The sequence below is a fragment of the Bos javanicus genome, chromosome 4 (assembly GCF_032452875.1).
Source record: "Bos javanicus breed banteng chromosome 4, ARS-OSU_banteng_1.0, whole genome shotgun sequence".
NCBI classification, from domain to species: Eukaryota; Metazoa; Chordata; class Mammalia; order Artiodactyla; family Bovidae; genus Bos; species Bos javanicus.
Genome location: NC_083871.1, coordinates 32,980,906 through 33,003,556, shown reverse-complemented (window position 1 = coordinate 33,003,556; position 22,651 = coordinate 32,980,906). Strand labels below are relative to the sequence as shown.

At 40.8% G+C, this 22,651-nt stretch overlaps 1 protein-coding gene across 1 annotated transcript; it reads left to right on the top strand.

Annotated features, from left to right (window-relative positions):
• The first annotated feature begins 2,417 nt into the window (after nt 1–2,417).
• LOC133246744 (uncharacterized) lies at nt 2,418–21,676 on the top strand. The gene is made up of 7 exons (XM_061415371.1): nt 2,418–2,535; nt 2,590–2,903; nt 3,095–3,180; nt 6,673–6,727; nt 8,641–8,791; nt 16,416–16,607; nt 20,315–21,676. Exons 1-6 carry the CDS (start codon nt 2,418–2,420, stop codon nt 16,439–16,441), a joined length of 750 nt encoding a protein of 249 aa, XP_061271355.1. The 3' UTR covers nt 16,442–16,607; nt 20,315–21,676.
• Nucleotides 21,677–22,651: the final 975 nt, after the last annotated feature.

Here is a 22,651-nt window from a genome sequence, read left to right as displayed (position 1 = left end):
GGTAAATGAGGTTTGAGAATTTTAAAGTCCTTGCATTGGCCTGGAAGAGGAAAAAGTACCACTGTTTAGTCAAAGATAGGTCATAATCTCTAGGAAACAGTTAACTGTTAAATATAAAATGAAATATGCACTTATTAAATCAAAAGAACCAAATAATAAAAATAATTTAAAAAAGCAATAATTAAGATTAAAAAAGAAAGAACTAATGGAACATGTAGAAAAAGTAAGATGGAGGGAAGGATATTAACTCTACACCAATGAGAACAAAGCAGGATTATCTCAATATCCTACCAATAAAAGAAAGTTGAGATTTCTTATAGCCTGAATGTCATGGCTCCATGATAAATTCTCCAGTTTATCACAGTGGCTTAAATACTGTTTTTTAATGAATAACGGATGGATGCACCAGGTAAGCTTGTTTTTAGATAAATGTAAAAGTAGCCCTTGGAATGGGCTGTAACACAGGCAAATACATGAATACAGTCATGTGGGCGAGGCTTCTCTCTCCCCACACACAGGCCCCAGACGCAAGCAACATGCGATGAATGCTTTTTATAGGGACAACTTTATGAACTGACTCTGATGGGAAAATGTCATGTTCCTGTGTGTTGGTTTTTTGTTTTTTGTTTTTTTTTTTTTCCTGAGAAACAGATAATCTTTAATTTCTATAAACTAGGTTCATAAAAAATACCTTATTAAGAACAAACCACCATAGGGAAGATTTATTTTTAAACAAACTATCATGGAATTTGTTCATGGATAGATAGCATGTGTATGTACATGAATGTTATGTTTTTAAATTTAAGCATCTTGTGATACATAAATCTATGCAGTACCATAGTTTAAAACTGACATCTCCTGGTTGTTTAAGTTTTCAGTTTAAAGATAAGACCAAAATCAAAAACCTGAAAGAATCAAAGAATGTTGTTTTTTTTTTTAGTTCAGAAGCTTCCTACTTTCTCACGTGTCTACCTTTTCACTCCCCCAAGATGTCTTTTATAGAAACTGAAGAGGCTACCATCTCCTTACAGGGTACTGAGCTTTATAATGTTCTCCTGTCACCACCAAGCTTTCTTTCAGCTCAACAATTTCAGTTGCTGTAATTGTAGAGTATTTTTAAAATAGTGATCTGACCACCTGTTAGACCTGTGAAGAAGAGGAATTCTGGTTGATCAAAGAAGAGAATCCTCCTGATTGTGGTAGATGGGCTAAGTCCATGAACAGAGGAGCCTGGTGGGCTACCGTCCACAGGGTCGCAAAGAGTCGGACACGACTGAGCGAGTTCACTTTCACTTTCAGGCTAAGAAGAAAAAACTTTTTTAGGAAAACCTGTAAATAAATTCATTTTTAATAATTCTAGAACATGCCACAGTTCCAATCAACTCTAAGTCATCTCTTCAAATCAGGTTCTGCCTAGCTCAAGGTGATATGCAGAGCGGGGTAGAGATAAGTGGCATATTTTAGAGTGAGTGCTAGAGCTCCTGGCTCTTATCCCAGTCTCTCATCAGCCTCTTCTGATCTTGTAACTATTAATACTAGGTACCTCTTATATGCCAAGGACTTTACACACATTATGTCTAATCCTAATAACACCTCAATTTTACGGTTTCCGTAAAATCAAGAATTAAGTAAATTGCCTAAGGCCAAACAGTAAGTGAACAGGTGAGATTCCAAGGTCTGCCGACCGCACTTCCTCTTGTAGGATGCTCTTTGTTAATTTTCTCTGGGAACCCGAGAAAGCCACGGGATGACTTCTGTGTTAACAAGACAGCGGGAGCAAGGCCCAGCAGGTAACCCTGCTACCTGGTTGGGAAGAAGGGAAGCCACGTTTATGGAGTGTATTTTGTTTCAGGCTCAGTACCAGCTCCTTCTGCCTTCTTAGTTCATTTATGCCTCACAGTGACCTAGTAAGGGGGGTGTTTTATCCTTATGTTACCATGTGAGGAAACTGAGGCTTAGAGAAGCGAGAGTGTCCAAGGTGACATAACTAGTAAGGTAGGAAGCTCTGAGTTTGGATCCCACTGGCTTCAAAGCTATGATAACATGCTGCTCCCTGTTTTAGATTTTCCCTTTAGGAAGGAGCGTGGCGGTTCATGAAAAGGGATGAGAAAACCACACAGAGGATTCCCGTGTGAATCCTACACCTAGAGCGCGAGGTGTAGAGACACCTGAGCACAGGGAGAAGTGCAGGATCAGAGCAGGATGCCAGGAGAGGACACTGGAGACTGGACCCTGGTCCTGAGGACGCAGCCACGGGCGAGATTCGACCTCTCTGGGCTTCAGTCTCCTATTAGAAAGGGAGTGGACGAGAAGCGGTTGAATTTGGCGATTTCTAAAGAGCCCTCCAGCCCTAAAGTTCTGTGCCTCTAAGTGTTGAGAAGGCACCGGCTGCATTATCCTGCGAAGAGCTTAATGCGATGTTTTTGGGCGGCCCTGCCCTGTTCTCAGCATCCCAAGAGACGGGTGGCTTCGGTGCCCCCCGGGCAGCAGACCCGGGGATGCAGAAGCAGCGGGAGGCGAGCCTAGGGGTCTCTCGTGTCCCTCAGCTGCCCCATCATTGATGAGCATGTACAAACTGTCCCCCGCAAGGCTTCAAAAAGAAAACTGCACTGAAGGAGTGTGACAGTCACTCTGGAGGGCTCGAGTGGCCCGCCAGGCGAGGCTTTCGGAACCCCCAGCGGCACCAGGCTGGTCGCGGGGCTAGCTGCTCGCCGGGGGTGGGCGCAGCGGGGGGAGGCGCGCCGGGCACCCTTCCCCGCGGGGTGTGCGGAGCGAGCCTGGCGGCTGGAGCGCCTCCTCTGCCCGGGGCCGTGGCCCCGGCGGCTTCAGGCGGGAGCGAGCAAAGTCCCAGGCCCCGCAGCCCCGGCGCCCAGCGGCTCGGCCAGAAACAGGCGCAGTCCCGGGTGAGGGAAGCTCGGGAAGGTGGGCTCCCGGCGGCGGGCAGCGTGGCATCCGCGCGGTCCTCCCGGGTCCGGGCGACCAGTCTGCTGGCCCCGAACCCCGGCGGGGTGGGGAGGGGGGTGTTGTGAGGAGGCTGAGCGACCTCCCCAGGCTGGGGCTGGTGCCCCTGGACCTGAGACTGGTTTCTCCCCAGGCGGAGATGGATCCAGAGGTGGGAAGGATCGCAACATTCCGGATCACCGAGACCAGGGAGGACGGATTTGAACTGGGCGTCAGCAGGTACATCACCCTCGGCCACCGCTTTTCTGCTTTTCTCGTTACACGCGAGTCAGCAGAGCCACATGGAGCCGAGCAAAGAAGTTGAGTGGATGATGCCTTTGGCCTTTGTTTTGGAGTTTCCTTAGAGTCTTTTCTGTGGTTCTGACTTTACCCAAGGAATGTCACTGAGGTTTCTTTTGCGACAGGCTGGCTTTCCTGGTGGCTCAGTGATAAAGAATCCCTCAGAGATGCGGGGATCCCTGGGTTGGGAAGATCCCCTTGAGACAGGCAAGGCAAGCCACTCTTGTATTCTTCCCTGGAGAATCCCCATGGGCAGAAGAGCCTGGTGGGCTACAGTCCTCTTGTGGCAAAGAGTCAGACACGACTTCGCCAATAAACACCACCAGGAAAGAGAGCATGGTTGAAGGCGCCCCTTCCCTTTGTGCAGGGCCCTTCCATGAGCATGTGTGGTGTAACACTCCTTGCATTATGGAGCTCATGACTTTTCCAGAAATCTCTCATAAGCTTCGTCTGATCTTCCGGGCTTAAAGAGCATCAGACACCTGCTGTTGATGGTTGTGCTTTTTAAACAAGTGTAGTGAAGCAGGCAGCTCCTTCCTCCACTCATTATTCCTCTTCCTCCTCATTTTACCCGCCTTCCTCTCAGCTCTCCGGTTCCCTCTTTCTCCCCTCTGGGGGGTGAGGGGTGAGGTGGGGAGGGGAACCTTGAGCAGCCTGGGGCAGGTTACCTGTGCTTCCAAAGAAACTGTTGCTCAAATGCAAGGGGGAAACCTCTGCCTTTCTCTGCTTGCCTGTCTTTCTCCCTGTGCTGGCTCTTTGGCCCCAAGGGCCCTTGTCACTCTCACTTCTCCACCTTAGTAGGGGCAGAAGCAATCAGTAAGTGGCATGCTGGCTTTGTCCCTCTTTCACTTTGGGGACAGTGAATCGTTTTTGCCTTCAGCGTCAAAATTTATGAGGCTGTTGTGGTCTCTGAGTTCATGCCAAGCCACCCAGAACCAATTGACCTGTGTCATCCAGTGATCACCCAGAGGGACAAACTTATCAGGTTCTGTAGTGGGTCCTCAAGCTGCAAGTGGCCTGATTAGTTAACAGAGAACATGCCTATCTGGTGGTTAAACCGGGGCATTATTTTAGTCTGTTAATTTCTTCATACAATAATCTTGCTTTATTTCTTCTACGTACCATGGTATTCATTCACAGAATATCTAATTTGCCCTATAAAATTGGAAAACCGATGGGTGGTATTTTTTCTTCTAGAAAAATGTGGTTTTCATTCGCTGGCAATTTAGGCTGGAATTGACTGTGAATCTATAAATAGGTGGCATTTTCTCCAAGAAGTCTATTTCTGTGTTGCACGGGCTAAACATTGGTGAGTGTACAGAGGGGTTACCCCTGCAAAAGATGCAGTAACACAGCAGAACCCAAGGGAGTTCTCAGAAGTGGAGCTCACAGCCTTGTGTTGGGAAGAAGACAGTTCAAAGAGTATAAAAGACTAAGAAAAAGTTAAGATTATGAACTTAAGTGTAATGAGACACACTTTTATAAAAAATGGACCAAAACTTGCATGCTAAAGGAAGTTCAGCTCACTTCAGTGGTCCAGGGAAAACTGAGTTCCATGGTTGTTCCGATCACACAGTTTCGCCTGTCACATTCTTCTGAACATATTTCATTGCAGATGTCAGTCCTTTGATTTCAGAAAATGTTCCAGATAGTTTGGGATCAAGTCCTGTGAATAAAACTTTACCTGGAAATTTAAATAAATGCATTTAGGTAAAAAAAGTCTGCTCTCCTACAGTTAGCATTTATTTATTATTGAGAATAGATGTAAACAATACATATGCTGAATAGTAGTTGCTAAAATCTTGCAAGTAGTCTTTATATGCCATGGAATTAAAGCCCAAGATACATAAAAGAAAAATATTACATCAAATTCCATCTTCCTGCCTAAGGGGAGAACCAGATATGTTTCATTCCATACCCAAGACTGAAGAAGCAACAGCATTTCCAACCTAAAACCAAATTAATAGCCTGTGCTTCTGAGACAAATTATCACCAAAGGGCATCAGATATCCCAGACCAGGAAACCAGGGGCACTCTTGGGCTTTAAGTAATATAAAGTTAGATCTATGCAAATATGTGATCATTTGTGAAAAAGAAGCATCCATAAACTCTTTTCCCAGGGGCACTTAGTCCTTCAAACAATTGTTAGCATGTAATGAATGCTATGGGAACACGTTAATTAAGCCTAAAGAAATCAGGAGTGCAAAAAAGCAATTTTAAATAGGGTAGTTAAGGTAGGTCATATTGAGAAGGCAATATTTAAGCAAGAACTTGAAAAAAAAAAAAAAAAGAGAGAGCTGTGTGGCATATATGTACCCCTCCCAGCAGAGGTAATGCAGACCCTGTGGGGGGACGTGTTTGGAGTGTTCACAGGACAGCGGAGGCAGAGAGACCTGGGTGTCTGGAGCAGAGCTGGCAGGAGTGGGAGTGGGCACTGTGCTCAGAGAGGCAACAAAGAATATCATGTGGGGCCGGAGAGGCCAGTGTAAGGATCTGGCTTTTACTCTGAGAAAAGTGGAAGCCACTTGTAAGCCTTTGAGCAGAGTAGCAGCATAATATGACCTGAGAGTTTTTTTTTTAATTTGTTGAAGTAGAGTTGATTTCCAATGCTGTGTTAATTTCTGCTATACAGCAAAATGATCCACTATTCATATATATATATGTATATATTTGCACACACATTTTTTCATGTTCTTTTCCATTATGATTTATTACAGGATGTTGATATAGTTCCCTGTGTTCTTCAGGAGGACCTTGTTGTTCATCCATCTTATGTGTAATAGCTGGCATCTGCTAATCCCAAACTCCCAATCTGTCCTTTGCCTCTTCCTCCTCTTTAGCAAGCCTGTGACTTGTGTTTTTAAATGATGACTCTGAGTATCCTGTTGCAGATAGACTCAAGTGGGCATAAGCGGAAGTGGAGAAACAAGGCAGGAGTTCTCCGGGCTGTTAGAATAGTTATGAAAGTGGCGAAGAGTGAGCGAACTCCAGATGTAGTTTGAATGTAGAGCCGACAGGATTTCCTGACTGCACCCCCTGTAATCATTCAGAAGAGTGACCTTTACTAATTTTAGATCAATATGTACCTTTTTAGCACATGAAGCATTAACTGATCTTGCAGACATTGTTGACATGTCATCTTCCTTCTGCGCATGCGTGCTGCAAGGCAGGTGACCATTCCCCGGTTATCCAGAGATTCCTGTAGTGCCTTGGACAGTTACCTTTGCACTTGGTCATTGCCTTACACTGCGTGTTAAACTGGATAATTTCGACAGTTTGTGGACATCACTCTTTTACATTTGAAAATATAATATTCAAATATGGCAACTACTTAAATTTATATTCAGTTGACTGTGAAATATTATGTAAGAGTTTTTAAATTCAAAAATTTAAAAATTTTATATATAAAATATATATATATATATTTTACAGCAGCCAAGCTAAGGAAAAAATGAAGAAAGTACATTTGATTGGACCATTAACATTGGTAAGCTGTGAAATACTAAGTTTGAATCCGTTCTGCCTTCATTTACGTTTGATGTCTTGGATCTGTGGTGAGAAGTGCTTTAAGCTTGTCTGCAGGCAGCGGCAGATGTCCTGGATTGGCTCATTGCATTTAATGGCCCACATTCTCAAGGTGGAAGATAAAGCAGGTAGGGATAGGCTGGCTGGGAGAGCAGAGCTAACTGGTGTACAGGGAAATTGAAGTTAGGACTGGTGTTTGAAGCACCATACAAACCAATTAATTTCAGAAAAATACATCTCTGCACTTGTTTCTCACACACACACACAAATTTACCTTAAAATAAACTTGCGTATAAGGAGATTGTTAACTACAGAAAATTGTAAATGCTTAAGAAATCTATGTTCACATTGGCCTCCAGGAAAACTGATTAAATATGAAGTTACTATTACAGATTCAGATATGTTTATGATAATTCTCAGTGGTTTTCCACTGGTCCAGGGCAAGCCAACATATTTTTGGAAAAAGTCAAATCTGTTTTTCATTTGTAATATGTCTTAGAGAGGGGACTCAAGAAAATGTTTGCCCATTTTTGGTGAATATGATATGTTTCAAAGTATGACAGCCATTATTTGATAGCAAAGAAGTTGGTAAAAAAAAAAAAAAAAAGCATGTCATCTGAAATCTCCAACTTATTAAGTTTCATTCTCTTCTCCCTTATGCTTGTGACTTTTGTGACACCATGGGCTATTCAGTCCATGGAATTCTCCAGGCCAGAATACTGGAGTGGGTAGCCTTACCCTTCTCCAGGGGATCTTCCCAACCCAGGGATTGAACCTGGGTCTCCCACATTTCAGGCAGATTCTTTACCAGCTGAGCCACCAGGGAAGCCCTCTATAGATGGTACTAAATCCAAGATAGTTGGTGTGGCCACCAGGCCTTTTAGACCTCTCTCTAATATCGTCCTCCATACTCTGCACTGTGTGCTTAGAAATTCCACCACGTGGAGTTCCCTGAGGACTCAAGGCAATGGCAACCCACTCCAGTACTCTTGCCTGGAAAATCCCATGGATGGAGGAGCCTGGTAGGCTGCCGTCCACAGGGTCGCTAGGAGTCAGACACGACTGAGTGACTTCACTTTCAGGCATTGGAGAAGAAAATGGCAACTCCAGTACTCTTGCCTGGAGAATCCCAGGGATGGGGGAGCCTGGTGGGCTGCCGTCTATGTGAACTACTAATGAAACTACTCATGTAGTTTCCAGTCACCCTGCTGTTCTAAGTCCCCACTTCCCCCACTTTCTCTGCACCCCCCAGTTTTTCTTCGCTAATTCCCCCTTGTCCTTCAAGATTCTACAATGAGTATCATCTCCATAAGCAAGACTTCCCTAAAGCACACACCCAGGCACTCCTTAAGTTTCTTGCCCTTCACTATTGATCTGTCTTCCAAAAGCTAACTTAAGCCTCTTAAAGGGGCCTTATCCTCAAAACCCAGAATATCTGTTCCCTCTCTGCCCTTTATAATTCTCCCTCTGAAATATTCTGAATGTCTTTTTAAAGGATGTATTATGTGTGTGTATGTAAATGACATCAACCCCTAGCTGTTTCTAATTCACTACCTCAGGAGCTCTGGAAGATCAAACAGTATTTCTTAATGAAACCAAATCTTAGTCCCTTCTGATTATATTACCATTACTTATCCAAATAAGACACTGATTCAATGGAATTAGGATTTTTTCCACACAGATACAAAATAAATAGAATCTCAAAATTACTCTGTGAATGATTTGAATTGAAATTCTCTTTTTTCCCTAATACATTTATTTGGAACGGTTACAAAAGTACTGACCTTAAAGAAAATTCCAAAGAACATACATTGTGAAAAAAGAGAAATTCTGTTATACAAGCTAAGTATTCTTCTCTTTTCTTTTTTTTTTTAGTTTCGATACTCTGATTGGCAGGATAAATTATTTATGTCTTTTGGCACTATCATGGCCATAACTCATGGATCAGGTCTGCCCCTCATGATGATAGTATTTGGAGAAATGACTGACAGATTTGTTAATACTGGAGGAAATTTCTCCCTTCCAGGTAAGCATTTCTTTAATTAAGATATGTAGATGTATAGATATATTCCTGGTGTGCTGCGATTCATGGGGTCGCAAAGAGTCGGACACGACTGTGCAACTGATCTGATCTGATAGATGTATTCATTTATTTAACTGAGTGAAAGATTGGAAATTGATTTTTCTATTCATCATCTGCTTGCTTCATGGTTTGGACATCTGGGTAGCTTCAGGTATCACAGAAGGAGTTTTAAAATTCTCAGTAAAATTCCTCAAATAATCAGTTAAATTTCAACAAATAAGTGTATGCTATTGGACTTTAAGTATAGAATAAGGAAATTTCCAGAAAGCTTTGTATTTCAATAAAGTAAGGAAGTTAGTCTGCTTGAGGATGGTGGAACCATAGCAGAGCATGTCTGCACAGTGTCCATTCAGTTAATGACTATTGATGAGCTAGCTTCAAAATAGGAGAAGGCAATGGCAACCCACTCCAGTACTCTTGCCTGGAACATCCCACGGACGGAGGAGCCTGGTAGGCTGCAGTCCATGGAGTCGCTAAGAGTCGGACACAACTTAGCGACTTCACTTTCACTTTTTACTTAAGGCAATGGCACCCCACTCCAGTACTCTTGCCTGGAAAATCCCATGGATGGAGCATCCTGGTGGGCTGCAGTCCATGGGGTCACTACAAGTTGGACACGACTGAGCGACTTCACTTTCACCTTTCACTTTCATGCACTGGAGAAGGAAATGGCAACCCACTCCAGTGTTCTTGCCTGGAGAATCCCAGGGATGGCAGAGCCTCCTCGGCTGCCATCTATGGGGTCGCACAGAGTTGGACATGACTGAAGCGACTTAGCAGCAGCAGCAGCAGCTTCAAAATGCATCAGTTGGCATGGCAATACTTCTTAGCTGTCCTCAGCTTGTGGGTCTGTTTTTTATTTTTTCTTCTTCCCCTCCCCCTCCCCCTTTCTCCTATCCTTCTTGCTAAAATGACAACTACTTTCTGTCTCTAATATTTGGATCAAAAAGGTTGACTGTTCCTTAACAGAGCACTTTACTAAAGAGTGAATGGATTCAGTATGAGAATGATGTGCTTTGAAACTCTCCCAAAAGACTAAAATTACTGGAGTGCCAAAGGAGTCACATAAGTTCATGCCATCAGTGCGAGGGGCTATGTCAGCAGCATTGGAGTGAGGTTCCAATGGACAAAGTTATTTTCATATTAGACAGACTTAGCATAGAAAGGAAGATAGCCATGCTTTCTACCCAGCACGATGGCTCAGTTCCTCCCTAGAGACCTGCGGGCACTAGCTGGAGACCGAGTGGAGCCCTGCTGCTCACAGATGGGGGATGTGAAGGAGACGGCTAATAAAGGAGAGGCAGCTTCCACAGTAGAGGCATCCGAGAGGCAGTAGACTGTATTTAGATGACACTCAGGAAGAGTTTCCAGTGTTCACTGTTGAGAGCTACATATTTGGTTAGCATTGTAGGGCTTAGTTGTAATTACCTAAGAACATGATTGCTTAGTTTATACAATAGGATCTCTTTACATGAATATTGATGAATACTAATACCTTTTAGATGTCTAGTAGAAGCATCCTTTGCATAGTTAAAGCACAGTCCTACAAAAAGAGTTTATTTATTCTCTAGTACTACTGTCTCTGAGAAGAACCTCTTTATAACAAAAATAATAGAAATCTTTCATAGTGTGTATCATGTGCTAGGTCTTATTCTCAGTGACACATGAAGACAACTGAGGCTTGGAGAGAATAAATAACCTCCCCAAATTTTACGAGTCTTTCTACGTCCATACCACGCTCATGACTGTACACATTATACTGCCAATGTAAGTGCTGTACATTCTCCTTTAAAAATTGTGTCTGGGAAAGTTTTAACTGGATTACTTGTATTTGACCAGTGGCCAAAACTTTAACACAAATATTGTAAAGAGTAAGATAGGATAGTTTAAAAAGTCTTTAAGGAAACTAGGAATTTTTAATTTATTTTCCTTTTACTTCTTATAAGCTTTATAGATGTATAATACACACACACAGAACAGGAGGATGCCCATATTAGAATCTATCAATCAAAACTGGTTTCAATTTAGGATTTTAAATAGAATGTTAAAAAGCCTTAAAAAGGAAGGAAATTTTGACACCTGCTGTAACACGGATGAATCTTGAGGACATTATGCTAAGTGAAAGAAGACAAATATCAAATTATTCTGCTTATAGGAGGTGTCTAGAGTAGCCAAATTCATAGAAACAGAAAAGAAGATAGTGGTAGCTGGGGGTGGAGGATAAGGAAATGGGGAGTTGTTTAATGGGCATAGTTTCAGTTGGGGAAGCTGAAAAAGTTCTGGAGATTGATTTTACCATAGTGTAAATATATTTAGCACTACTTAACAATACACTTTAAATGGTTAAGACGGTAATGTATATCTTATCACAGTTAATTTTTCTTAACTGGATGCAATGTACTTATCCCAGGCAGGTTGACATTTGGTCCAGTTTTATTAGTCCCGTTTTGGTTTTTGCTAACACCAGAGTAATTCCACAGCTTCCTTATTTGGAGCAGTCTGCTTATTTTTATTGTGTTTCTAATTATGCAACCGAATTGCTTTGAAGCTGGAATGGCAGACAGGTGCCACGTACTGTGCCCAGGGCCAAATTCAAGGTCTTTCTGGGGAATGGCACGAGCAAGTCCCCTGCAGACCTGTGACCGCTGGAGTGATACACTCACCAGAGTTGCCAGCTGTTTCGGTGACCTCCGAATTAAATGACACTTGGTTCCCTACAGCCACGTTTGTCGTTAGGCAACTTGATTGTCTTGGAGGGTTTGGAATGAGAAGTCCCTCAAATGTTATTAATGCCAGTGTCCACTCTTCAGGTTTGTACAAATAATATTCCCATGGCTCTTAGGAGAAAACGAATTGTTACATTTCATGCTCGCTCTGAATCCAGACAGCTCTTTGATATGTTTAGGTTTGTAGAGTTTAGCCAAAGTCATGGGGGTTGAGAGCTGGTAGAGTCCTCAGGTGTCCGTAGCTGAGCTCGCTAGCTCGTCTCACCGAGATGATGTTTGTCTAGAGTCTGTTCTTTAGAATTGTTGGATTCTTGAGCAGCAAGACTCAATGGGAGCCAAATGAGACGAGAATGTTAGAAGAAAAAAAAAGGTTTAAATCACAAGAGGGTCTGACAATGAGTTATTGTGAACAGACTCCATCCTTGTCAACGGAATAAAGTCTCTGTGGCAAGGCTGTTCCCTCACAGTGACTCAGTTGTGCAGAAACTATGCGTAAAACATTCCACATCCAAACCCTAAGAATGGAGTCATAGGAAACAGGGTATTTCTACAGAGCATTAGGAACTTGATGTTTTATGCCAAGTCTATGTGGCTGTAAAAATGTAGGAGGTTGTGTGGAGAAATTGATACACCCTGCGTGCCCTTGCATTGCCACATAGATGAAAGGAAAAGACATTTTTGAGCCCCAGTTACCTTGACTTATTACCCATACTGCTAAAACTGCCTGGACATCCACCAATTCTGTCTTGTGCTGAGTGTTTCTATGTAATATTAATAAAAGAAGTCCTGGACCGAATCAAGGGAGGCAGACATCGATTTACTCTGAGACTCAAAGTGACAGCACTCCTTATTTAGTGTCTCTTTGAGTGTTCCTTAAGGGATACATTTATTATTTAGGCCTGTACCTGAGCTGGGGGCAATTACTTAACCTCTATAATCCCTACTGTTATCACCTTTGAAAGGTAGGCTTGCTGATGGAATTGAATGAGATGACTTATGTCAAGTGTCTGGAACATAAACACTGAGGGGAAATTAGCTGTAAGAACTTGGAAATGCAACAACCACTCTTAGATTCTGTTTCCTCATCTATAAAATGCATGGAATATATGGGAACTCTCTAAAATTAAAAAGCAGCTTTAGAATTTCCCATTTCTTTGCTATGGGAGGCATTTATGCAGAATAGAGAAGGAGTTCTCCATCCTGGTATATTAAAGTCAACTGGAAGCAATTTTTAGATTATGATCTAGACTCAGCTAGAGGTTCTGATTCAGCTGGTCTTGGATGGAGCCTCAGTTCAGTTGCTCAGTCATATCTGACTCTTTGCAACCCCCTGGACTGCAGCACACCAGGCTTCCCTGTCTATCACCAACTCCTGGAGCTTACTCAAACACGTCCATCAAGTCGGTGATGCCATCCAACCATCTTCTGTCGTCCCCATTGGACACCTATATATTTTTCCACCCACCCCACGTGATTCTAACAGGCAGACAGTGCTGTGAGCCACTCAACCAGGTAACTCCTTGAAGATTGTTTGTGAGGCTGAAGCCCAATATGTAGCATCTGGAAGACCAGATAGCGGCCTTCTCCAGATCGAATCCTGTGAGATTTCCAGATCTAGCATTCCAGATTTCATCACATGACTCTTCAAGGAACACATTCATACACATTTGTCATATCTTGGTCCTCTGGCAGCAGAAACTTGGTTTCCTAGGGGCTTTAGGGCTTCTAGGGTTGCTCACCCAGAATTAGATTGCCATTCTTGGCCTGGGACTCTGAGAAAGGAGCAGGTCAAGTTTGTAATGTTTGTAGATTCTTATTTCCTAGGAGGGAAGATCAGTTCGAGTTATAATATTGGTGTTGGAGGAGAGAAAAAGTCACTTTAAGATTTCACCTGCTTTCTAAGTTCAGGGGGGAAATAGCCCTGCACGCATGACCCGCAGGTTTCCTGTGGTTTTGAACAATGATTTCTGCACATACTTCAGCTTTTGCACAGCTTGTCTGCCTCTCGTTCCAAAGACACTTCCAACGTAGCTATCGAAGGTGCCAGATTTATGAACTCAGGAAGCAAATGAGCACACAGAACTGAATGGATGAGAACAGAAGTGAAATAGAGTCTGCTTCCTCAAGGGCCTAGTAGCTGATAACGAGCTAGATCAATAAGCAGAAACACTTTGCTATGAACATCTACAGGAAGAGCAATCCTGAGGGAGAAATTATGCCACCATCGGGCTACAGGCCTGGTAATTGATCCTGACGGTAGGTTAAATTTAAAATAAATTTCTACCTCATCGCCCTTTGGAAGAAGATAAGCGTGATAACACAGCACCCAGAAAATGTGACCTCAGGGCTGTTTGCCCGTGATAAAGGAGCAAAGCCTAGTTTCTCTCCGGGCATCATGGTAAATGTGTTTTCCCATCAGTGCCGTGGCAACACTGTATCCTGTTACTCTGAATGCAGTAGGTATGGGCTGTTTTCTTTTTATGTTTTACTCTGTGTCTGTTAAAGAAGTGAAAATAAGCCATTGCCACGTGACTCAGTCGGTGTGGTGTAGTGTCGGGTGCTGTATGAGGAGCGTTAGGACTCTCAGCCTACTTACTATCGTAACTGAGTGACTTTGGGTGAGTTACCTTATATCCCTGTGCTTCAGTTTCCTCATCTGTAAAACAGGAATTTATGATATAGCCCTACCTGTATAGTCCTATCTATGGAATTGTGAGAATTAGACCATGTGATGCGTGTATAGTATTCAGAACAGTGCCCAGCATACAATAAATGCTCACTGGATCCTAGCTGTTACTAAAACATGTGAACCAGAAAAGGCACATTGACACTTTTATCAAAATTAGTTCAAAGTAAAAGACCATTTCCTTCCAGTTAATACTGCTTTAAACATACCAGTTTACAGGACGGCTAGTAACCAAGACAAGGAATGCAGGACCCTGACGGATCACCAGTGATCCACTGACTTATCTTTGAGCAACTCAGTGATCTTTCTTGTCTTTTTCTCCCTTTGCCATGAATGTAATTCAGACTTTCCATTATTTATGTTGTGAGGAAGCATGTAAGGGAAACACATACATATAGTAACGTAGAATCAAAAGAAGCAAGTATGTAAAGCACTTTGCACCACTAAGAAAAAAGCGCCTGTTAAATCCTGTGTTTCTATGTGGACCATTTCTTTTTTCTTCCTCTGCCTTCTGTATACCCTTCATCAGCTCCTCTCTGCTGCTCTAGGAAGCTGTGTTGCTAAAGGCCCGAGGCCTCTGGTAGGGGGGCAGCACCTGGGAGGGGGGGCTTTACTTCCCCAACTGGACCCGCGATGGACCTAAACCCCAGGGCCCTTTACGTGGGCCAGACGGTAAGAGTGACTTGAGAGTGAGGGAAAGAGAAAAAGATTTTAAAAACCTGGCAGTGCCTTTCAAAAATGTCTTATTTTTATTTTGTTTTTATTTAGTGAATTTTTCACTGGCAATGCTAAATTCAGGCAGAATTCTGGAAGAAATGACTAGGTAATTGGCTAATATATGTATATATCATATGTACTTCTTTATACTGTGCTTTTTAAAAACTATTTGAAAATAATTTCAACCTTATGAAGAGTTATAAGCATGTACAAAGAATCCCTGGATATTCTTTAGCTTTTGTTAGACTCTTTATCCTATTGTTTCCATTTATACCCCCTCCCCTGCCATTTAAAGTAAGCTGCAAGCTTCCTGTATCAGCTGTCTGTGTACACAAGTGGCGGATGCATGTTGATGTATGGCAAAACCAATACAATATTGTAAAGTAAAAAAAATAATAATAATAATAAAAAAATTAAAAAATTAATAAAGTAAGCTGCGCAGGGGCCTTCCCTGGTGGTCCAGCGGTTAAGACTCTGTCCTCCCAATGCAGGAAGCCTGGGTTTGATCCCTGGTCAAGGAAATAGATCCCACATGCTGTTACGAAGACCCAGGGCAGCCAAAAGAATAAATAATTTTTTTAAAAAGTAAGTTGCCCAGAGCATGTTCCTTTACTTATAAATACTTGATTGGTTCCAAGAACAGGGCATTCTCTTCATAACCACAGCACAGCTATCAACCTCAGTACATTTCATATTGATACAGTACTTTGACCCAGTCTACCATCTGAATTCCAGTTTTGTCTGTTGATCTAATAATGTCATTTATGGCATTTTTTCCCTTTCTTCACCTTCTTAATAGAAATCCCCAAAGCCTGTCACATAATGTTTGTGTTTACTTTTCAATTAATGTTGCCGACTTAAATGAGTGCTGTCTGTTGCCGTAGCAGCCTGAAAGGAAAATATATTTGAGAGTAATGAAATTGAATTTATATTTCTAAAGATACTAACATCCCTCCAATTTAGTTACGACTACACTCTGAGTTGATTTGAATTCATAACATTTTAGCATTGTTTTTAAAAATTCTTTCAACTCCTGCCAATCAGGAAGAGGGCTTTTTGTTCTTTGTGTAAATATGGGAAAAACTTACACTCAGAGCCATTTTGCATGTTCAGCCTGTTTATTCCTGTATTTGCAATGTGGTGAAGCTTTTCAGACAGTAAGATATGCAAGTCTAGAATGTGAATTATGGAAGAGTCAAATTGTGTCTACAGATGATCAGTGTAGGTTTAAAAGTGACTCATGAACACCACTGTATGTTTGCAGTTAAGCAGATTGGCCACTGTTCTATTATAATGTCAGAAAAGACAAAAAAAAACTGTACGTGTTATAATGTCCTACATGGTCTTTGTGATCTGTCACTATTAATTTCCAATTCTAAATATTTCTCTTGCAAGCATAAAGACTCTATTTAAAAGAAACTTTTGAATTGTTTTCCAGATATGCATATTATTATTCAGGATTAGGTGCTGGAGTTCTTGTTGCTGCCTATATACAGGTTTCATTTTGGACTTTGGCAGCTGGCCGACAGATTAAGAAAATTAGGCAAGAGTTTTTTCATGCTATTCTACGACAAGAAATAGGCTGGTTTGACATCAGTGACATCGCTGAACTCAATACACAGCTAACAGAGTAAGTATATTGTTACCTACATGTCCATAAAGAAATTAACTACTAGCTATAGATGATGCTGTGAAAGTGCTGCACTCAATATGCCAGCAAATGTGGAAAACTCAGCAGTGGCCACAGGACTGGAAAAGGTCAGTTTTCAAGGGGTCGCAAAGAGTCAGACACGACTGAGCGACTGAACTGTCATTTCTTAAAAAAGGCATGGAGTATTACTCAGCCATTAAAAAGAATACATTTGAATCAGTTCTAATGAGGTGGATGAAACTGGAGCCTATTATACAGAGTGAAGTAAGCCAGAAAGAAAAACACCAATACAGTATACTAACGCGTATATATGGAATTTAGAAAGATGGTAACAATAACCCTGTATACGAGATAGCAAAAGAGACACTGATGTATAGAACAGTCTTTTGGACTCTGTGGGAGAGGGAGAGGGTGGGATGATTTTGGAGAATGGCATTGAAATATGTATAATATCATACATGAAATGAGTCGCCAGTCCAGGTTCGATGCACGATACTGGATGCTTGGGGCTGGTGCACTGGGATGACCCAGAGGGATGGTATGGGGAGGGAGGAGGGAGGAGGGTTCAGGATCGGGAACACATGTATACCTGTGGCAGATTCATTTTGATATATGGCAAAACCAATACAATATTATAAAGTTAAATAAAATAAAATTTAAAAAAAATAAAAATAAAAAAAGGCAGTTAGAATTTTGATGGGGATTACACTGTAGATCAATTTGGGAAACATTGCCATCTTAACAATATTATCTTCCATCAAAATATAAGGGATGTTTTTCCATTTATTTTAACCTCAACTTTGTTTCAGCACTATTTTGTAGTTGTCAGTGTACACACTTGCATACTTTTGCTTAACTTTATTCCTAGGTATTTTATTCTTTTAGATGTTATTGTAACTGGAAATATTTCTTAATTTTGATTGCTTTTTTTTTTTTTTTTTAATCCAGTCAAGGATCACACAGAGCATTTAGTTTTCAATCTCTTTGGTGTTCTTTCATCTAGCAGAGCAGTGCCACCGCCCCCCCCCCCCCCCCACCGCCCCTACTTTTTCTCACTTGACATTTATGTATTTTATGCACCAAGCCAACTGTTTTGTTAAATCCCTGATAATTTAGATTTCTCTGGTCATTCATTCTTAGTGTATTCTGGTTACACATATTTGGGAAGAATCATTCAGTTCAGTCGCCTCCGACTCTTTGTGACCCCATGGAGTGCAGCACACCAGGCCTCCCTGTCCATCACCAACTCCCAGACACGACTTAGCAGCAGCAGCATGTCCTTTGAGTTGGTGATGCCAACCATCTCATCCTCTGTTGTCTCCTTCTCCTCCCTTCAATCTTTCCCAGCATCAGGGTCTTTTCCAGTGAATCAGTTCTTGCCATCAGGTGGCCAAAGTATTGGAGTTTCAGCTTCACCATGAGTCCTTCCAATGAATATTCAGGACTGATCTCCTTTAGGATGGACTGGTTGGATCTCCTTGCAGTCCAAGGGACTCTCAAGAGTCTTCTCCAACACCACAGTTCAAAAGCATCGATTCTTCGGTGCTCAGCTTTCTTTATAGTCCAAATCCCACATCGATACATGACCACAGGGAAAAACCATAGCTTTGACTAGATGCACCTTTGTGTGCAAAGTGATGTCTCTGCTTTTTAATATGCTGTCTAGGTTGGTCATAACTTTCCTTCCAAGGAAAGGAATTAAAAGTGTCTTTTAATTTCATCAGGGAGAATACAGTATAAATAATGCATCTTTTTTAGTACACTCATTAGGAGGTCACTGTCCTTTTTGCACAGAGAGACCCTTTAAAAGACAGTTCCTTTTGACATCCCAGTAGTCTGTCACAGCTTCCTTGCTTTGTGGAAAACAAGATGTTCTGAGTTTCTTTGGTACATTTCATGCCCATACCCAGGACCAGCTGTTTCTCCAAGAAGTCCTGTTTCCTTACACTAGAAAATGACACCGGAGAACATAATCTGGGCCATAGAGGTGCCTGTTTTGACTGGACTGGTCACTATTTCTAGCCTCTTCACTAGTGAGTTAGAAAGTTTTTTAAAGAAAAATATACCTTAAATTTATTTTATTTTGTAATTCATACATAAAAGGTTTCCATGTACTTGATTTTGTATTTTTATATCTTTCTTATGAGGAAAATATTGGTCCCTAGTTTATAGGAACGTAATTATTTGCTTTTCCTTATTATTCTAATTTCAAAGTAATAATCTCTATTACTAAAATAGGATAAACTAAAATAGATTGATTCATTTTTAATTATTTTATCTTGCAAATATATCCCAGAGTACTATGCTTAAGGTTCATCTCAACTCTGCTAACTTCTACTTTCATAAGTAACTATCTTATTGGTTTAATTATCTATTGCTCTTTAAAAACACATGCAAATTAAAATGAATTCATGTTCCTCAATATAAAAGATCACGTTATGGGCTTTGCTTTTTCCACTACATAGTATATCCTGGAAATTATAGAGATCTTTCTCATTCTCTTTTACACCTGCATATTACTCCAGTGTGTATGTCAGACTTTTAGTCTTTGCAATTACTGTTATAATCTGTATATTTAAAAAATATGTGTAATCTAAGTATGTACTCTCAAAGAATTGAAAATAGGACTCAAACAGATACTTGGATGCCAGTGTTCACAGCAGAATTATTTTCAGTAGTCGATTGGTGGAAACAACCCAGATGTCCATACAGATGAGTGGAGTAACAAAATGTCATATATATACACCATGGAATGTTAATGAGCCATGGAAAAGGAATACATACCACATGTATGACCCTTGAAAACAAATATTACGTTAAGTGAAATAAGCCAGACACAAAAGGGCAAACGCTGTATGATTCCACTTTGAAGAATGACTCTAGGAAGGGCAAATTCACAGAAAGTAGGTTAGAGGTTTCCAGAGACTGAGGGGAAGGGCAGAAAGGAAAGTTACTGTTTAAAGAGGTAGGGAGTTTTTGTTTGGCATGATGAAAAGGTTTTGAAATCGTGGTTGGTGATGGTTGCACAATAGTGTGAATGTGATTTTCACCTTCCTAGCCTTTCACAGCCTTAGGCCGGCCTCTTAGATCAAGTGTGTGCACAGTGGGGGCTGAAACTTGTTCTGCTCGGGAAAGAACGTGTTTTCCCCAGGCATGGACACACAGCTCTGCCACTCCTCCTTCAGGGACCAACTGACTTCTAGCAGGTAATGGTATTCCTGGTGCAGAGTAGGTGCTGAATAAGTTTATTCAGTTATTCAGTCGTGGACAGAGGTTCCCTAGGTCCAGCCTCCGAGTGAACTGAAGCGGTTCTGCTGCTTCCGCATCACTTTACCCACAGACGGACTTCCTGTATTTCTGTCACCTGGGCACTTGTATTGCTGCTATAGTTTCTTGTTATTCTTTACTAACTGGATATGACCATGTTCTCCCTCAAAAAGGTGAATTCCATTTTTGTTCCAGAATATCTCAAGCTTCCATACCTAGAACCTTAAAAGAAGCACAAATAATCCCACTGTAATGTTTCTATAAGGGGCAGCATTGAAACTACTGGAAGATCAAACGTCAACATACAGATGTTTGATTTTACAGTTTCATACAGTATGTAAAGTTTAATGGTTTTAGGATCTTACTAGTATCAAGCTTCAAGAGCAATTAAATATTTGTTATCTTATCCTGATTTTCAGGTAAAGAAGATACTCCCTCATTACTTGGCCTCTGTGGGTCTCTAACGTCAGTGGCAAGTTACAAATCTCTAACAAGCCTAAAATCGAATGACTACCTTGCAAGTCCCACAACAGAGATGACAAGTCCAGGTCTGACTCCATCCTGAAAAATTGTATGTAAAAGCCAGAAGTTTTTATGTTGCAAATATTCCATATACGTAAGTTTGACTGCTGGGAAAATCTTTGGAATTTTATATTGTTCTGGGACATGTCTGGAATTCTGTTGCTTGTATTAGAGAATTCAGTCCACTCCATGTAAACTTCTGGGTGAAAAAAAAATGCTGCCATTTTTCATTTTAAAATGATTATATTTGTCACTGAAGTTTAAAAATAGGCTTAAAAAACTTTCAGATATCCTCTAATAATCCATTGCAAATTGTACATATTTATTATTCAGCTGATTTTCATATATTTAAATGTATTATAGTTGCCAGAGACTGAGTTCAAGGTTTTATTCTAGATATTTAAGTATTTTCTTTTGCTCTCTTATTCAATGATTACATTTTCTAAAAATGACTTATTTCATATTTCATGAACTCCTTCCCAGGTTCTGATGTTTAAATGCCTTGTCTTTGAAGTGAGGAGAAAGGTTCTCAGCTGCAGTTTCACAGCAATTTATTCAGTTTGTCTGTAACAGTTACCATTTAGCATCAACCTAACATTCCATTCAGCATTTTATAAATTTTGTAGGACATGCCTTTAGGCAGTTACTAAATTTGTTCAGGTCACGAGGAAAGTATTTTACAGTATTTTAGGCCATTTAGGTAAAATGAATAACATTTTGTTTTTCAAAATTTCCTTTAAAGTTTACCAATTCTAAAATTGATCACATTTATGTCCCATAAATTGGAAAAACTTAAAAATGTAGAACAGATGTTGAAAACAATTTTATCAGGAAAGATTTCAAGTTCATTTAAGGATTTGAGAAGTTTTAAAATGAGGATCAGTAGACTCATCACCACACTGAACAGCATGTCTGACACCCAGTGCTGTTTTTCTCTCGTGTGCAGGAGTGAATTATGTCTTACGTGCTTTAACAGCCATAATCTCATTTTAAAACTGACCTTAAAAATTACTAGTTAAAAATTAGTTTTCTTAAAAATCTCTGAGCTGTCTTCTAAATTTTTGCAAATTTTGAAACAATTGTACATTTGCTCCCCCCAGATTCCACCATATTGAAAAAGGAAATGTATGAAGTACATTTTCTAGAGTAAGATGAGGAAAACATGGTCAGTTGTGCCAAAGATGTTTTATACCTTGTTTACATGAAGAGGCTACTACAATACTTATCCGGGACTTTGTATGCTATTTTTTGTTAATAAAACAGTACATTCAAACTTAGTAACTTTGACTATTGAAAGAACATTCCTCCTAAAATATTGATTGAAAAGCAGCACTTACCACAGTCATTCTTTGTATTAGAAATGTGGGAGTGTGGTGGTTCTCTGCAATACTTGACTCTCATTATTCGGAATTTAAGATAATAAACAGTAACAAGGCTAGTCCTGTGTTAAGACAGTTCAAACAATGTCATTTAAGATAATAAACAGTAACAAGGCTAGTCCTGTGTTAAGACAGTTCAAACAATGTCATTTCCGGGACAAAGAAGACCTGGAAGCCCTTAAGTTATTTAGATGTATCAGAACATACTCAGAGCTTTCTTCCTTTTGCTTAAGTCTTTGGTACTTGTAGTAATGCAAATATTCTTGAGAAATGGTACCATCAATCTAGTCTTAATTCTGTATACCTTATTGTGAATGATGTATCTACAGCAATTTGTAATTCTGCATGGGGAATGGAAGGAAGGTTAAAACAAGGTTACTGGAAACCTTGGGAGGAGCGAATGAGAGACGATTAAGGGTGGGGTGGGGGGACTTTTGAAAATTTTAGGCTTTTGGCCTTAAGCACTGTTGCTGCTGCTTTCCTAACAACAGTCAGACTATTTCAATGCTTTCATTCATGGTCCACTCTCAAACGACATTATCCTTTAGTAATTTAAGAAAATCATTGTTACATTTTTCATACATTTTTATAATATAGAAAGGAAATACAGGATTCCGTAATTGATCAGAATTTTCGGATTTGTTCTAATGTGTACCGAATCTTGTGCATCTTAACACGCTGCTGAACGCAGACTGAAAGACGACATCTGAGGACAGTGACTTTTCCTCCTTTCTTGGAGCTCTTGGTATAAACTTGATCTGCTAATGTGACTTCAGGTTTCTACACAGTTCATTTCCCGCTAAGTTATAGAGATAGTTTGTTAGTGTTTGCATGAGGTGTGTCTCGATCTTCAGC